Source organism: Coffea eugenioides, chromosome 2 (assembly GCF_003713205.1).
Source record: "Coffea eugenioides isolate CCC68of chromosome 2, Ceug_1.0, whole genome shotgun sequence".
NCBI lineage: Eukaryota > Viridiplantae > Streptophyta > Magnoliopsida > Gentianales > Rubiaceae > Coffea > Coffea eugenioides.
This window is the reverse complement of record NC_040036.1, coordinates 76,105,999-76,124,055: the sequence shown is the minus strand read 5'-3', so window position 1 is coordinate 76,124,055 and position 18,057 is coordinate 76,105,999. Positions and strand designations below refer to the sequence as shown.

General features: G+C 36.2%; 2 protein-coding genes across 4 annotated transcripts; one reads left to right on the top strand and one right to left on the bottom strand.

Annotated features, from left to right (window-relative positions):
- Window positions 1-286: 286 nt before the first annotated feature.
- Window positions 287-6,345, bottom strand: LOC113763365. Of its 2 annotated transcripts, XR_003467336.1 has the most exons (6): window positions 5,796-6,345; window positions 3,391-4,882; window positions 2,017-3,192; window positions 988-1,335; window positions 800-910; window positions 287-563 (listed from the first exon to the last, which is right to left on the bottom strand). XR_003467336.1 is itself a non-coding variant. In XM_027307138.1 (3 exons), exons 1-3 carry the CDS (start codon window positions 6,073-6,075, stop codon window positions 3,006-3,008), a joined length of 1,959 nt encoding a protein of 652 aa, XP_027162939.1. In that variant the 5' UTR covers window positions 6,076-6,345; the 3' UTR covers window positions 1,742-3,005. The 2 variants fall into 2 exon arrangements, 1 of the variants encoding a protein (XP_027162939.1); XM_027307138.1 differs by lacking the exons at window positions 287-563; window positions 800-910; window positions 988-1,335 and having other exon boundaries at window positions 1,742-3,192.
- A 6,472-nt stretch (window positions 6,346-12,817) lies between these two features.
- Window positions 12,818-16,739, top strand: LOC113760667 (nuclear envelope-associated protein 2-like). Of its 2 annotated transcripts, none has more exons than XM_027303342.1 (6): window positions 12,818-13,077; window positions 13,436-13,743; window positions 14,051-14,158; window positions 15,323-15,784; window positions 15,880-15,981; window positions 16,282-16,739. In XM_027303342.1, the coding sequence occupies exons 2-6, from the start codon at window positions 13,474-13,476 to the stop codon at window positions 16,447-16,449; spliced, it is 1,110 nt and encodes a 369-aa protein (XP_027159143.1). In that variant the 5' UTR covers window positions 12,818-13,077; window positions 13,436-13,473; the 3' UTR covers window positions 16,450-16,739. The 2 variants fall into 2 exon arrangements, with proteins under 2 accessions (XP_027159143.1, XP_027159142.1); XM_027303341.1 differs by having other exon boundaries at window positions 13,345-13,743.
- Window positions 16,740-18,057: the final 1,318 nt, after the last annotated feature.

The window sequence follows — 18,057 nt, the reverse complement described above, 5'->3', positions numbered from 1 at the left end:
GGAAGAGAACAATTTCTCTCTCTCTCTCCTCTTCTTTTTTTTTTTAAAAAAAAAATTTATTGTAAGCTGTCTCAAGAATTGGACTTCTACTCCGGAGCCGAGCACCTTAGCATCCTTCTCGTTGAACTCCAACCAATTTTTATTTTATCAAGCCAACTTTAATTCAAACTCAAGTAGCTTAACTCATTTATACGTGAATTTGGAATTTTATTTGTATCAAAAGTTCAAAACCCAATATGAAAATTTTATTCAATAACCAAACCTGGTATCATTTAAGTGACACACCAGTTGGCTTGGCTTGCATACCATCTCAATTTGTGCAACTAGGTAATGGGATATAGCCATACAAAGCACAAAATGATTATGCACTATTAAGTAGTAGGACTCACACAACTCCCACTTTCCACTTTCCACCCCACCGGGCAATTTGATGGACCAAGCAACTCATGCTGCTTTCTTGACTCCAATGGGTGAGACTTGAGCGTCAATGCCCAAAGTCAGTGGACAAGTCATTAGTCCTGTACCATGTATGCCTGCCTCCTTCACTGCTTTTTTCCCTCCTCCTGTCAAGCCATAGGGGGTGTCAAACAGGAATTGAGTCCTAGTCTTTATGTTCCATCCCTTTTGACAATCAAGAAATTGACACACACGAGATTGGGTCACAAACAACAATTAGTGTAGTTAGATGGTTTTCCCTCCATGGGAGGATTAGCAGTTGTTAGTGAAAAAAAAAAAAAAATCAAAGTCAGACTGCCGACTGATCTTCAATGGCAGCAGTATTCGCGGAAAGTAAACCAACCTTGCGTCAAACGTGCAACACGTCCAACAACCACAGACAATGACCGTTGGCTGTCGCATGAATCTTCCTTCCTTCCTTCCTTCGAATTGGACGCACAGAAAAGAGCATCATCTAGACAAGACAGTCGTTCATGATAATCGAGCTAGTACATTTTCAGATATGAATTTAACATTGCAATGGATCATTACCAGGTTGGGGAAAGAAAAAGCATGGCCCCGTGTGGTTTTGGAGACGAAACCAAGAAAAGAATAACTAGGACGGTTCTCGTTAGCTGCAAGAAATTAGCAGAAACTGGAGAAAAAAATAATTTTGAATGTTGTGAACCTAAGACCTAGCATATGGCAATTTGCCAGAGAAAACTGCTGCGATTTCTTAAACTGGCCTTTAAGCTTTTACCTTAGTAAATGTACGCAATCACGCAGAAAGACTTAATCTACCGCATGGCCCATGTTACTACACAAGATCATGTTTTGGATACCTAAGTGCATGTGCATGACTGAAGAATCCAATAGCAATTACAGCAAACAAGTGCCCGCCTGCATAAAAGAGCTCACATTACGAGGTTATGTTGTCATCATAATCCCAGCTAAAGAAACAAAGTACACCACCACAAAGACTAGGCAAGAATGATCCAAAATCCCAGCTGAAGCCTGAAGATACAAATTACACAGCATGAAAACCCAGAGACTAGGAGAAGAATGATTAGCACAGGACCATGTCCACCGGTCTACTTCTGTTTAAGTCATTAATCCAGAATCTAAACCAAACTAGATGCATTTATCCGTCCCAAAGAGCAAGCCTTAACCTCAATGCAGACAAACTACACGGTTCAGATTTTGCCCTTTCACAAGAAAAGTGAACATGATACGTGGAAATTCCACGTACAACAATCACGAAAATTCCCAACTACTCCACAGAGGCAGCCAAAAATAATAGTAATAATAATAATAATAATAATTCTAGTCTGAAGATTCAAAAACATTAAACCTTCTCACAGACATCACAAGAGCTAGTCATTGACAACTATGTCATGATTTATGTCATTACAATAGATACAAGTGAAGCAGGTTGCCATCAGAAGCTCGCACAATTTTTTCCCACTTGAGTGTACACATGCATCTAGAAGAAGGATCAACATAATAACAATGTTGGACCTGCTTTAAACATGCTTCAATATAGCTCAATTATACTATACATACAAGATATAACCAGCATACCACAATTTTCATTGATCCAATCCAGTTGCCGTATCTTTCATACTCTGCAAATTGCATATGCCTTGAACAATCTGCTGTCAGCTGCCTGTCATTCGTTCTGTAAATTCTGTTGTATGTAGATTTTTTACCTTTAATTTAACTCCCAGGTTTAGGAGTTCAGGTGATAACTGGCTCATCCTTTTGGCTGCTCAAAAGTGTCCCCTTACTTCATTGTACCTTCTAATTCTTCCCAAAAAAGTAAGTATTATCTAAACCGTCTTCATTCAAGTCCCTTTTACCTTAAGCTCCAGTGCATGATGTAAAAGGCCACATCGCAAGCTTGTAGCTCTTAATTAATTTCACGTAAACTATCAGCAAGCATACCTATCATTATCAGTTTCCACGACATAATTATCTTATCCGGGACGAATGAACCAAAAGCCTTTATGCCTTGTACAACAGTAATTTCCAGACGTTCCAAGTACAGATGACTTTCCAAAAGAATCTCTTTCCAAAGAGCTCCTACAACTTTCCCATCTAGCAACTTCCTTCAAAATTCAGTACATTTGTAATAGAGCATGAGTTGATGAGAAACATCCCCGCAAAGAACGTATACAACAAAGAAGCATCCGAAAAACAACTTGACAGTATCCACTGAAGTGTCATAATCAGGACCTGGCACCGACACCAGCCCAGCTCACAACTGGTTTCCAATTTTCCCAAATTTACATCCTGCGTGAATTCGTTAAACTCTGGCCAACCAGAGCTACCATTGTCCCAAAATCTACAGAAACACGCAAACCATGTCCAGATATGAACTAAACATCGACCCAGTCGTCTATCCTTTAATTAAACTTAAACGCAGCTACTCAAAACATCCAAGTATTCTTTAGGAAGGTGGGAGGTGGACCACATAGAGCCTATTTATAACTCCAAACCACCATTTTGAAGACATAAATCCATCACCATCCTCAGGCTCTATCCCCTCCCATAACTAGTTTAACATGAAATTATGAAGCAGCGGCCACCCCTGTTTCAGGGTAGGTCTCTGCAAGAACAATCTTAATCGGTTGCCATCCTGATTGATGATGCATAATCCATCTTTTCATGTATATTACCATGTTTAAGATCTGCAGAATTTCTCCCAATGTAAGATCTTTTAAGCATGTTCTCTTTATGACAGTAGCTGCTTCATACCTATCCAACACATCACAAGGTTCAAAGGATACGAGAAGTGTCAGTGAGCTTAAAACAATTGATGAAGAAAATAAAAAAGAAAAGGAAAGAAGAAAAGTTTCAAAACCTAAATTACAAAATGGTGATGGTTATGATGATGGTGATGATAAAAACAACAATAATAGCAACTATTAAAAAAAGGGTAAATCTGTCGCAAACCTGCACTGAGTAGCTAGTATTGCAGTTCGTCCAGAAGATGATGACAGAAATTTCTGGATTTCATCCCAAGTTGTTTTTGGATATTGCTTTATATTAGTATCCCCGAGGTTTATACAGTTCCATAGTCTCTCATTCTTACCAACATACAGCTGCACAGCACCTAAGGTCTGCTTAACTACCAGCTGCTGCTCAACAGCACACTCAAGAGCCTTCTTAACATCAGTGTTGCGATGTTTGGGATCTCCATAACGAATGCAATTGGAAATGTGCTCTTCAGTAGGCAAAAGCTTCTCATTTTTTAGTGTGTTCAATGCAAGTAAAACTACCCCCATAAGGCCTTGAATATATTCAGAAGGTTTAGGACATCCTGGAGTTCCCCAAACACCACTCTCAGATATAGAGACACTAGTGTTACCAACTTCTGGGGCAGGTGGTGGTGGAATCTGTTGACTAGGGCTTGGATACCTATTTCCAACTAATTCATGGGGCGCCGGTGGTTTCTTCTGCAAATTTTGCCCTTTCTGAGGCCTGTATGAATTGGCATAGTTGGTAGGTTCTGTCATAGATGTTTGTCTAAGCTCTCCTCCATTCCAAGTAGAAGGCTTGTGGTTGTTAGGGTATTCAGAAATGTTTATCTTACCAATATCAGGCACAGATGTAAAGGGTCCCGAGGTAAAGCTCAATGCATCAGGTCGGGGAGGACCAGGAGGCATTGTATGTGAAGGATACTGGATATGAGAGTTAGGCGGTAAAAAGTTACCAGGAGGCAATGCAAGCTGAGAAGGAAGGTTGTTCGGCCTAACTGGAATAGGATAGTGAATTTGTTGAGAGCTATGAGGAATACTGATATTATTTGGAAAAGGATCTGGATTAATCAAACTAGGGGAGGGTCCACTAAATGGAACCTTGGGATTCTGAGTAGCAGAAAACTCATGCAAATCATTAAAGTGTTTAGGAAGCCCATATCCTGATCTTTGCGGGTTTCCATTGTCAAGGTCATCTTGTGTGCTTGAAGTTCTTGGCATAATTGGTTGAGTCAAGTTTCTCCGAATTTGTCTTCCTTTGTTTTTTATATCTGTTCCCCTTCCCATATTTGGGAACCTCTGATTTCCCAAATGGGGACTATCATAAAATGAATCTGGGGGTTGATTTATCTGAATCGAATCAGAAACTGGAACATGTAATTTGTCACCATTGGAAGAAAACCCAAAGCTGTTATTCACAAATTGGGATGCTTCACTACTAGTAAGTGGAGGTCCTCCAGCCACAAGACTTGTCCAGAGCCATACACTTTTTGCTGCAGCTAGAAGAGGAACAGATGCTTTTTGAGGTTGTGCCAAAAGTATATTATATCTCCGCATGCGCAATTGGTGAAGTGCGTTCGAAAAATCTCGATCACCAGAAATCAACAAATAATTGGCAGGTGCAGGATTGTCAACTGCCCAGAATAACATGTCGACCAGTATCTTCTTATCACTTGCATCTTTAACCCCTATTCAAATGAAACCGAAATTAGATCTATTCCATTCTAGATCACAAAATACAAGAGGAAATATCTAACACGAGGCATATAACAGTGCTCAATCAGCAAGAATGACCCAAGATTCTCTCCCTTCCAAGTTTTCACAAGCAGCTTATTCAGTTTTCTTTTCTTATTTTCTTATTCAGTTTTCTAATCATGCAAACACTGTGTTGAAACAGCAAAGGTATTGATCAGGGTGACCAGAAAATTTTTTTTCTGTATGAAAAGAGAATCATCCAACAGCCAGAAAGGTATCCTTGTCTATTCGAACTTCGAAGCACAATGAAACATCTTGCCTGAAGAACTGACACTTGAGAAGGTAATGATAGTGCAAATTTTTCAGTAACAGACAACCAGTACAAGGTACTACAATAATAAATCAACTTATCAAAGTAGACATTAAACACTTAAATCTCAATGCAAAAGGCAAATCCACCACACAAACCCCAAAGTAACAAGCTTAACGAAAACCATGCTGTAAAAATAGCATGACCGATATTACAGCAAAATTAGCAGCCCCCTTTGCTCTTCCCAAATTTCCTCCTGTAAGAAAAGCAAGATCTATCCACAACTATTACTTATAACACACATTCCGACCAATTAATCAGATCAGAAAAACAGATCCAACTGATCACCGTACACCGACTCCTCGTCCTGTCCCCCAAACTCGACATCAACAAGCAAGCAAGAAAAAAGAATCAGACTGAGACTAAATCTAGCCACAGAAACCCACTTCAAAAATCCCAAAAAAGTTATAAACTTTACCAGAGTCACACAAAGCAACAAACCACCAAAAAACCCATAATTCCCTTAAAAATAAACAAAACCCACCAAAATTTTCATCAAAATCTAGACTTTCCACCAAAACCACAATTCCATATACCTGCAGGGACGTGATTGAGAGCAATCCCAGTACTATTTAGAGCCTGCTGGATAGAAGATCCAATTCTAGTAGTATCACCATAAGCAGATATCGAAACCGGCCCACAATAATTCATCTTGACTAAGGCAGAGCTTATATTCTGAGCGATCATGTGGGGTTCGCATCCTTTAGGCACATGACAATTCTCTATATCCCACCAAACCGATATCTTCGCCGCGGCATACTGCGGCTCCGCCACCCCCGGCTGCTCTGCCCCGACGTTTCCTCCTGCCCCGCCCATTATTAAACAAAACCCAGATTCTAATTTACAAAACAATTGTTGTCTGATTGTGGGCAAAGATTGATGGGCTTTCCTTTATCTTGGATGGCAGAATTATTCAATTAGCAGATCAGATTTTGGTTGGGTAAAGTCCTAATTGAATTGGTTAATGGGAGGGGAGAAAGTGGCTAGAGGAAATAATTTGGAGTGGTGGTGACTCCTGAAGGGTTAAGAAGCAAGGTGATGGGATGGTGGGGTGAGAGTTGTTGGGATTGACGTAGGAAGACTGGCATGGTCATGGTCTGGTGTTCAGAAGATTTAGAGATTGCAAACCATTCTACACTCCTCACAATAGTTTTCCACTTTTTTTCTTTTCCACCACTCTGTAATAGTACTAACTAATAATTACGCCACAGTTTTTCCTATTTTCAAAATTGACTTTACCTTCGAATTTTTGGAGATAGTCACACTTTATTCTACAAGTTTACACGAATATACTCTTAGAGACCTGCAAATTGTTTAAATTACTAAGAAGTTAAAAAAAAATTTTAGAAAAAAGAACCAATACAATGAATAATGATTGACGAACAATGACAATAGTATCTACGAATTATCAGTGAAGAGTCCATTTAGATGGTGATTTTGTAACTTGTTTCTACAAAAATCATGTAGCATCTTTATTAGCAGTTATTTCTGTGAGATCGAATCATCAAAACGTAGATGAAAAGCGTGTTTAAATTTTTTTTGAAAACGTACTTTTGGTAAAACAAATACAAGCAAAGAGATAAGTTGTAATAAATAATTTGGATGGAGATAACCAATGTCACGATAAAAAACTCGCATGTTGTGCATGTTATTTGAACAAATTATGTTAAGCAAATACAAAATGTACTCCACAAATCACTAAGAGAAACATAACTCTTGGAAATAGTTTAGCTAGACATTATTAACAGAAAAGTTTTATTGCAACTTTGATTTTACATCATTTGTGGCCAACCTGCAAGTATTTTAGCCATTAACAAATGATATGTGGTTTTAGGTTGTGTAAACCATACTATTTTAAGTAAAGTTTATGTATGTGTTCTAATTACTTAAATGAAAACAACAATTATTATCTTATACCAACTTTGTTATTGTTTATTCTGTCTAAACATTTACATTCCTTTTCATTTTTACATTCACAATCCTTAGCTCGGTTTTTGTAAGTCAAATATATTATTTGCATGCTTAAATATTTAGAAAAAGTTAAGTACAGAAACTTCATAATAAGGAATATATATGGCTCATGCATAATATTCAAGTAGTAAGATAACTCACAAAAATGAAATTAAAAGAGAAATTTGGTTAAAAAAGTAATTATTTCTTACATTGGAAAAAATGGTTAGATTTTCAACAAAATTCGTTTATCTCTTGTTGTTTGAAAATAAAAATATTTTTAAGTTAAGGAGACAGAGTGCATATTTCTGAAATTTAAAGTGGTACAATGTGTCCTTTCTAAAATCTTGGGGGATTTGTTGTAATTAACCCTACTATGCTTGACACCATTTGACTTAAGATGGAATATGGACCATCCAGTGCCTACTTGCAGAAGAGTTTGCATTTTGGTAATAACAGACAAAAGAGAGTTTCCTTTTTTTTTAAGAAAAAAAAATAATTCTTGAGGTTGCCTTGCAAAAGAGTGTCAGGCCTGTTTGATAATGCAGTTTAGCACTTAAATTTAATAAATTCAAATCTTAATATGTTCAAATGCGTTTGATAATAAAAAAATAGAACATCTTAATTAATTAAATGACATTGAATTTTTTAGTCAAAACATTATCTAAACAATAAGTGATCTGTTCATTTATCATTTAATGTGATATACACTCAAATATATCAAATTTAGTACCTAACAATTTAATAACTTAATAGATTCAATTTTCAATTTTCAGTTTTATCAAACACACCTTTAGTTTTAAGTGAGAAATGTGCAGATCAAAGAAAGCCACCAGTAATTCTCTAGATGTGAAATTTTTGCACTTAGGGACTTGTACTTGTCCCTAAAGAGATGTCATAAAATTAAACAAGCTACGTACAATCTCTAAAAATGTTTTACAGTACATCACAAGCTTGAGAGTAATGATGCGTTTACAATTGTACTCACAACTTGATATCATTAGCAATCAAAATTGAAATGGATCACAAATCGCTCCTTATCATATGTAGTTGGACAATGAATATCCTTCCTCCATGTAATTAGAGCTGTAAACGAACCGAACCGAATCGAGTATCTCATGTTTGAGCTCTGTTCGTTAAGCAGTTCGAACAACGTTCGTGTTCGTTCGTTAATTTTCGAACTCCAAACCTGTGTTCGTGTTCGGTTCGTTAAGTAAAATTCATGTTCGAGTTCGAGTTCGAGTTCGGCTCGTTTAACATAAACGAGCCGTTCGCGAACATGTTCGAAATGGTCGAATCCAAATTATTTTATGCCTTAAATATGCCATGCAAATTATTAATCATTCTAAAAAATAATTAAAGCACTAAGTGACTAAATTCTATTATTCATTAACTATATAACTAACATTAACATAAAAACAACAAATAAAACAAAGAAATTTGCCCTTTAAATATAAAAGTCCAGCCATAAAATTAACCCTAAAATTTGTTAAATGATAATTATGTCTATGTTCGCGAACGTTCGTTAAAACTCGCGAACATGTTCGTGTTCGCAAACGTTCGTTTAGCATGTTCGCGAATGTTCGTTAAAACTCGCGAACATGCTCGTATTCGCTCGATTATTAATCGAACAAAAAAATTCGTTCGAACTCGGTTCGTTTAAAATTTCGAACGAGCCTTTCACGAACACGAACGAGCCGAAACGAACCGAGCTACCGAACAGCTCGGTTCGTTTAACAGCTCTACATGTAATCCACTAGCACCCACCACTAAAGAATCTAATTGTCAATCTTCTTTATTTGGCACAAAAAGGAATTTGGTGGGAAAAGGGGAAAAGAAAATAAAGGCCAGTGGGGAATTAAATTCTTTCTCTATCAATAGCGTTGCATGCTTTATTTTTAACCTCATTGATGTTCAACTCAGCCTGTAAAGTCAACCTCGATGTTATGATCAAGCTTCTCAGTGAACCATACCAAGTCCAAGAACATAACGAAATACTCAATTTTCTTTTTGCCTTAATGTGACATTGAATGAGGAGGAGAAGGTTGAGGATAGGAGGTGATAAGGTTTCGACCTTCGACACAAATGGATTTGTTTGGATAGTGGGTTATTTCCTCAAATATATTTGCTTATATTATTATTACAATTTTCAATACAGGTTTTTATCTTTCTAAGTATCTTTTTATTTCACATACATCACATCACAAAAAGTGCTACAGTAAAAATATTTTAAATAACTCACTATCTCAAATGATTGTCAGCAGTCGTACGGTCTTGTTTGGATTGTAGTTTCTTAAGAAAAAACGTCTAACGTTTCTCAAGAATAAATTTTTTATTTCATATGTATTAGCTACTGAAAAATTACAATGAAGTCATTATCAAATTTATTGTCTTCATCGTAGACCACCGTTGCCCGGAAAGTTCCACTTTCACTAACTTTCCTTGTCAGATGACTCAGATCATGCACAAATTCCTTGTTTGCGCAGCAAACAAATGTGAAAGAAAAAAATATTGCATGTTGAACAGGTAGGGCAAAACCCTTTAGCAAGAAATGGCAAAATAATAATAATACAAGAATAAGGCAATCAAAAACTTGGGAGACTTAACTGCATCTTTTCCAATTAGGACAGCGAATAGAAAGCAAGAAAAACTAGAGCAGTTTTGTGTATGACTTCTACTACATTACTATTCCTTCCTTCTCATGGAAAGCGTCATACTTTATGTTTTAAAATATCTTAAAACATTTGTTATGTTAAAATGCTCAAAACACCTTTTAATCTTTTTTTTAATATAACCATTCTTTCTAATTATATATATATTACAATTCAAATTAAAATTAAAATTTATGGGGATAAAATTACTAACTGATATTTCCAAGACTGCCCACAATAATTTCTGGTAATAGTAGATTAAAATGTGATTCACGGGCATAGTACAGCACTACAGCGTCATTTGAATTGGACACAGACAAAAAGGCCAAAACGAAAAAGTAGTACAGAATTTTACTTTTACTTTTAGTGTACAGGCAAGTTAAGGAATACTTCACCATTGTTCGTCGGGTTAGCTGCGCTGTTGTCGAAGGCTTTACAGCTCCAGCTACCTTCCCGCTTCCTCACGCTTTCACCTTAGCTTCTTCGAGCAAAGATCAGTTGTTGGCGTGCTTTCGTTGGTTTATGCATGGGACGGGATTTGCTTATACACTCAACGAATACAAGAGACTTCCAAAAGTTTTCTTGAGGACTAGGAGAGTTTATAAATGTCTCCTTACCATAGAATAATTTTATTGAATTGCTAGTTTTAAGAGTTTTTATACGTCAAGAAAAATATAAAATTTTTTCTGCGAAAACCACAATCCAGACCAGGTGTCTATGGGATTGTGAAATATAAGCATAAGGCAATGAATTTTGTTTTGGATGCGAAAATCATTGAAAAGTAGTAAAGTCACAACGGTTAATAGTCATTTATGTGAATTTTTCTTACATAAGTACGATGCTGTAGATTTTGCACGCATGCAAATTTTGAGTACCGAAAATTTGATTGCATTAATACGCCCATATCTAAATTTGCCTTCCACATCAGAGTTTTCCCCTAAATCTCTATATTTTCTGAAGCTTTTTTTTTTTTTTTTTATGAAAGATACAAATGTAACATGCACTATATATTGCTGTAATATAAGAATTTTTCTAATGAGTATTAATATAGGAATTTGATCGTGACAAAATAGGATTCAGATACACCACAATATCAACTTAACGAAAAATAGAAGTTAAGCTTGCATGTAAGCACAGTTATGAAATATAATCACACATGTAACAATAAATGTACATTACTTGGCCGAGGAGACTTTAGTCCAGTGGCTAAGATTGAAATTTCATAATTTAAATGTCTCGAGTTCAAATCCTCTCCATGTTTTAGACATAATTTATTGCTTGCTAGAAATTTTTGTTTTACAAAATATATTTATGATTTTGTAAGCTAGCCTGGCAAAGGGAGGCTAGAAATTTATTCCTTAAATCTCATTCATTCTCTGTTAGAAAAATTTTAGAAAAAAGTACTTATAATTTTGTGACTAAGCCTTGCAAAAGGGTAAAGGCTAGGATTTAGGAGATGAACCAAGAGACCTCACAATCACAAATCTATCATAATGGATTCATCAAACCTAATTAATATCTATACAATATATAATAATATAGAGGAATACTAATTAGGATAAACAATCCAAATTATTCCATGCTTCCTTCTTTTTTCTTTTCATTTTTTTCCATTTTTCTTCTTCATATTATATTACTTCAAATTGAGTGGCTGATTTCCTATGTTTTCTCAACCCAAATTAATTTATTCGCTGGGCTCTAAGTTTAGTTGGGCCAATGGACTGAGCTCTGGCGCACTGGCAAACCTGGGTCCAAAGGCTCAGCACGCCGTCCACGTGGCCGGATTTATCTTCCCCATGAAAATTTAAGATTTGCCGCGCTTACCTCATTCCCCCGCTATCTCCTGACCGACCTTCAGGCTCGGACTTTTGTCATTTCGACAAACCCGAGGCTCGGACTCTCCGAACCAACTCCTAGAAACATAACCGTCAAATCCGAACCTCAACCCTCATTATTACTCCCTGTCCAGTTGTCTTTTTCCCAGACCCATGTCGCTTAATATAAGCAACAATAATGTTAATCACTCAAGACCCCTTAATCACCCAAAAATCCTCGTCCCTCTAAGTCCATTCTTCGCCGTCCGATCTTTTGTCCCCGACTAATCAACGGCCGGTAAATCCCCTACGTTACATATTTATTACAATAATTGCAAGATTCCACCTTTACATCCCTATTATGAATCTTTTCAAAGTTCTCACTTTTCCCCTTGTTTGCATTGTTTTTTTTTCCTCAAAAAATGGAATACATTTTTCATAAATATATTTCACAGCTATATCAAATCGTTATAAAATAATTTTTTTATAAGAATTTCAAAAAAAGCAATGCAGTTGGAAATTTCTAACATTGCTAAGAATGAAATGAAATGATTGTGGGCGCATTTTGGACTTACACGCTATTTCCACCCTCATCAATACCACCTGTAAACTAATTATGCAATTGTGCCTTAATATTTATGTGAATTTTTAATCACTTCCAAATACAGTTAAAATGAAGTAATTAATTTAAATAGAAGTTAAAAGTCTATCTCAAAAAGTTTAAATTTGAATCTAACCCAACATTATAAAATTATGATCCTTTTGTGATAAAACACTGAATCGATTATTCATTTTGATTCCCTTTTGTTTTCCTTTGCCATCACATCCATCCACTTATTGTCCAACATTTTGTATAACATTTAAATTTTCGTAGGACTACTATAAGTAAGTTGAAAATTTAAAAAGCATTTATAAAAATAATTTGGAAAAACGACCCATTCCCAAAAGTTTCAATATAAACAAGATATACCGGCACCAAAGTAAGTTTGGGGTATGAAGTGCAAATTGCTTAAAGGTTAAGGGCGAAGCAGAGAATTAGCTCATAGTATCTCTACTTACACAACACATTTTTAAAAGCAGTGAATCCGGGCTTGTTTTTGTCTTGTGTGGTTACCTTCCTCGTTCGTCGTCTCTCTCTCTCTCTCTCTCTCTCTAAGTACATGTGTCTGCATCTATATGCTTGTATCACATGAAAGTTTGACTTAAAATTAAAAATGGTGTAGCTGAAAATCGAAGGATCAGAGTGGTAGTAGTGTGTATTTTCCGTGTTCTTTTCATTTATCCTCGTCTCCTCAACCATATAGATGTGAAAACTGCTATTATTTCTGCATGTAAGCTGTAGTCTTTCGTATCAAAAGAGGTTTCTTTATTTTCAGTTCAAAATCAATCTACAACTAAAAAAGGTAAGACTTTTGAGGCTTATACAATTATCTGTTCAAATACTTATCTTTTACCGTTCGTCTTTCCTTCTTGCTTTCCATCTGGGATTTGAGTTGAGTCCTATAGTTTCACACCCTTCAAGAAAAAAAAGTTTCAAATTTGAATCAACCTGAGTGTGGTATCTGTCAACGATGAGTAGCCCTGTAATTTATTTTCAAGAATAGTAATAATAGTGGTATATATGGTAGTGATTAATTAGCTGATTTAAAAGAATTTTCTTTAATTGTCAGCGAAATAAATGCTGGGTTGGCATACGTGTTCACATGAAGCGCCATGAAAGCATTCAACTCATAGCAAAGTGGGCTCATTTCTATTACGCAGAGTAGCAGAGGAGCATTAGAGTAGTTGTGTATGCAGTGATGTCATCAGTATCGACGGTGACGGAGAGGCCGTCGTCTTCCTCCTCGTCTACTTCCTCGGTGTCGTCGTTGTCGTCGTCGGTGGGACTGGGGGCTGGTGGTGGTGGTGGTGGAAGAGAAAGGGAGATAGATCCCTTGTTAAAAGATCTAAGTGAGAAGAAGCAGAGTTTCCGGAGGAACGTGGTGTCCTTGGCGGCTGAGCTGAAGGATGTCCGCAGCCGCCTTGCTTCTCAAGAACAGTCATTTGCTCGTGAATCCCTAACCCGCCAGGCATGTTCCGAAATGGAAAGATATATGATTTTTTGACTTTTTGGAAGTGAAATAATGGGTGGGGCCTTAAGTTGATGATTGTGGTGAAAAGTTTTGGTTTTTATTATCGGGTTCTCGATTTGCTTAAAAATTTTGAGTTTCTTAATGGGTTTTTGTTTTTGCAAACGCGGATTGTTCTACTTACTGGGTTCTTGGTCTTGTGAAAAAGGGTTTGATTTTGCTATGGAGTTCTTGATTTTAGCCAAAAACTCGGCACAGTTGGTTTTGGAAAAGCTTCTGTTTTTATTAATGGTTTTTTGAATTGCAGGAAGCGGAGATTAAAGCAAAGAAAATGGAAGAGGAAATAAACAGACTACACAAGAGCTTGGAAGATAGAAATGGGCAGCTTCGTGCTTCTGCATCTACTTCTGAGAAAGTATTAGTTTCAATTCCACCTTTATGGTTATGCATGTGTTCGAAACAGATTGATTTTGTTTTATCTTCTATTATGGGTCTTCGGATTGCAAATCTGGTTTGTGATGATTTTAGTTTTTCCTGGTGATTTCACCGGATGGATCTGAAGGGAGGGATTGTTTTTCTTTAGCATTTTGTTTTTTCATAGTTTATTTTTGTTTTATGTTTGTGAGTAGATCCATTAGCATGACACCTGATACTCATCTTTTGAAGCTACTTTTTGGCTTTTCTTGTTTGTTATTATGGGGAAGTAGGAACAGGATTAACTATCAACTTCATTATTAAATGGTTGCCTTGCTTTACTTTTTTGCAGTTTGAATGGTTCAAAAAGTTTGTCCCTCTTATTTATATGAAATGGTTTGGGAAAGAGAATCTTTTAGTGTGAGATTAGGCCAATACAGCCATTTGCTAATATATTTGGCTTGGCAGTACACTGTCAATCTTAACATTGTTCAAATGTTTATGGGAGTATATGTTTGTTGTATCCTGTTTTTCCTGGTTCGCTTACTTTTAGTTTTTGAAAACTAGAGGGGTATACCCAAGCGAGAGTGATGTTACCATATGATTGACAGTATCATTTGTACTGGTTATGGTGGCAAAAGAACTTCGGTCCACACCTTTTGAAGTAGTTTGACCCTTAAAAGGTAAAATGTTAAACAACATTATTAGTTATGCCATACTCAGTTCTACTGGGGAGTGAAGGACAAAGCTAATTGAACTTAGAAAGAAACAGAGAAATTTTCAACGCTTTGTCTTTTTGGGATGGTATTTACTCCAAACTACAAGTGGAAAATTTTAAACTTCTTATTTATTTTCTAATTATTGTTTGTTTGTTCCTACTAGAATTTCTGGACAAGTGGGGGACTGAGTCTTCTCTTATGCACTAAAAACTATACAATAGCTGGAATCTGTGAAAACTGAATTTCATTTACATTGCCATATGGTAGAGATGATAAATTACGAGTTCCCTTATGTAAGGCGACATTCTTGTTCTGTAAATGCCCAGGGTACAATATCTTGTGTCTTTTCACAGCTTATATTATTCTTTTTTGCCTCCCTCCCCCCCCCCCCCCCCTCTCTTTTCTGGTCACTAAGCTGAGAACATTAATCTTTGAATGCAATGCAGTACCTTAAGGAGTTGGATGATCTTCGATCACAGCTTTCAGCAACTCAAGCAACTGCAGCTACTAGTGCTGCATCTGCAGAGTCTGCGCAAATGCAGTGTTTGGTGCTTCTGAAAGAACTAGATGAGAAAAATAATTCTTTAAAGGAGCATGAAAGTCGTGTAAACAAATTGGGTGAGCAGTTAGATCACCTGCAGAAGGATCTTCAAGCAAGAGAATTTTCCCAAAAGCAACTGAAAGATGAAGTCATACGGGTCGAGCAGGATATCATGCAAGCTTTGGCCAAAGCTGGAGCAAATAAAGACTGCGAATTGAGGAGGATATTAGATGAGGTTTCTCCAAAAAATTTTGAGAAGATGAATAAGCTGTTGGCTGCAAAGGATGAAGAAATAGCCAAGCTGAGAGATGAGATCAGGATTATGTCTGCTCACTGGAAACTCAAAACTAAGGAATTGGAGTCCAAGGTTTGACCACCGCATTTTCTCTTATATGTTACTTTACCCACAATTCATAGTTCGTCAATAGCCTTGACATTATTGTTTCTTGCAATGTTGAGCAGTTAGAGAAGCATCGAAGGGCTGATCAGGAGTTGAAGAAGAGGGTGTTGAAGTTGGAGTTTTGTCTACAAGAAGCTCGTGCTCAAACTCGCAAGCTCCAAAGGGTAATTTCCTATCGTTCTCGATGCTTTGTAGTCTCTTGGTGTAATGGTGAGATATTGCCGCTATTCCTGTTCAAGTTTGAAGCAAACTTGGTTTTGACATTTGTTTTCCCAATTTGAAAGACAAGATAAAGAGACTTTTAGCGGTTCTTGAAGCCTGAGCAGCTAACATGGCAATAAGCTCCACTCCCCCCCCCCCACCTTTCCAAAAGTCCTGTAAAAGGAGAAAGCGATTCATACGTGATTCCTTCAGTTATTTGGCATGTTAACATGCATTTCTAATCATATTACCCTGCTATACAGATGGGAGAACGTAGGGACAGAGCCCTGAAAGAACTCAGAGATCAGTTGGCAACTAAGCAACAAAACATACCTGTGAGCATTGACAAGCAGAATTTTTGGGAAACCTCAGGGTTCAAAATCGTGGTATCGATGTCTATGCTGGTCTTAGTACTATTTTCAAAGCGGTAATGTTATAGCCTGCAGGCCCTGTACCGTTTTTAGAGCAGCAGTTACTAGTTAGGACTGTGTAAAAAACTTAGGCTTCTAGCAGATACTAGTTAGGACTCTGTAAAAATCTTAGGTTCCTAGAAGCCCAGCGGAAGAAATTTAGGCCTTAGGGAGGCGGTAGATCTTGTTTAAGAGGTAGTCTTTTGTATTTGTATGGCAAAATCCTCTTTTTCCAGCTGCAGAGATTGTAGTGGCGATAAAGTTTCAATGAATATCGCTACAATGCTTAGCTTTATCCATTTTTTGAAGCAGGTAAATGGTGCTAATTCCTGGGGGCTGCAAAGCATGATTATCAGCCGTATCTTCCCAATTGTGGAGCAAATTGCAGCAAATTGCTTGGGTAGTCACTAAATTTGTTCAACAATTAAAGATTTGGTCACTTAATTATTAGTAGCATGTTTTTAGTCACTTGACTATCAAAAGTGTGAATTTTGGATTATTTTGTTTGATTCTACTATCAACTCTATTAGATTTAAGGGTCTGCACATTTCATGAGATATTTTATTAATAGTTAGATTTGACAGAATTAATTTTCAAAATTTAAATTTTTAATAATTTAGTGGATAAAAACATATTATTAGTAGTTGAAGAGTTAAAACTCAACTGCATAAAAAGTTAAGTAATTTGCTCTTCAATTATTTTATCGTACGGATGTAGGGGTGGAGGCAAGACCTCACCATAAGTGGAGTCAAATTTCAATATAGTAAAACTTATTTTGTTGGTGCTATATTAAAATTTTTATTAATGCAAAAATTAGAATATAAAAAAAAAAGTAAAAATGATTAACATTACATATGTTTTCTCATCTTTTGAAAATGGGACAGGTGTCGGGTTTGCGTAATAATAAAATTTTTATTCATAAAAATATAAATGAGTAGAACGGTAAGTAGGGTCATCTCCACAGAAATTACGAGGAAAATTTATTTTTTTTTTCAAGTGAAAATTAATCGAGGGAGTTTGGACAACTAAAAATAAAAATGGACAATCAACAAATTAAAAACAATTAAACTAAAGCAAATTAAACTTAATTTAAGGATAAACGAGCTCTAGTCAAGGAAATAACGTCGGGAGTGGTTCAAATAATTGATCATCGATTCAAGAATTATCTCAATTATTCGTTAATAAACATGTTATAGTTGTCATATACGCGATAAACAACTAGTTTTTTCTTAGTGTCTCGATAGTCAAAGATGCGCCTGTTAACTACTTCCTTAATCAAGCAACAACCTTAGGTATGACCGTAAAATTTAATTTCTTGATTGCATTAAAAACCAGAAAAGTTCTGTTTTAATCAACAAACACACTATTAGGATTTATTTAAATTAGATCGTATGTCTCCCTAATATGAAATCAATCACGCTAGTCATTACTAATTTAAGACAATTAAACAATTACGGACAATTATAATTTATCAAATTGAATTAAATATCAGGCGCCTTTGATATTCAAATAACTAATAACCATGAGAAATTAAATCAAAAAACATGCAAATACTAACATAAAAGAAACTAATAAAAATAGTTAGATCTATAGTTGTTGGTTAACCAAAAGAAAATTTAGTTGCTTGAA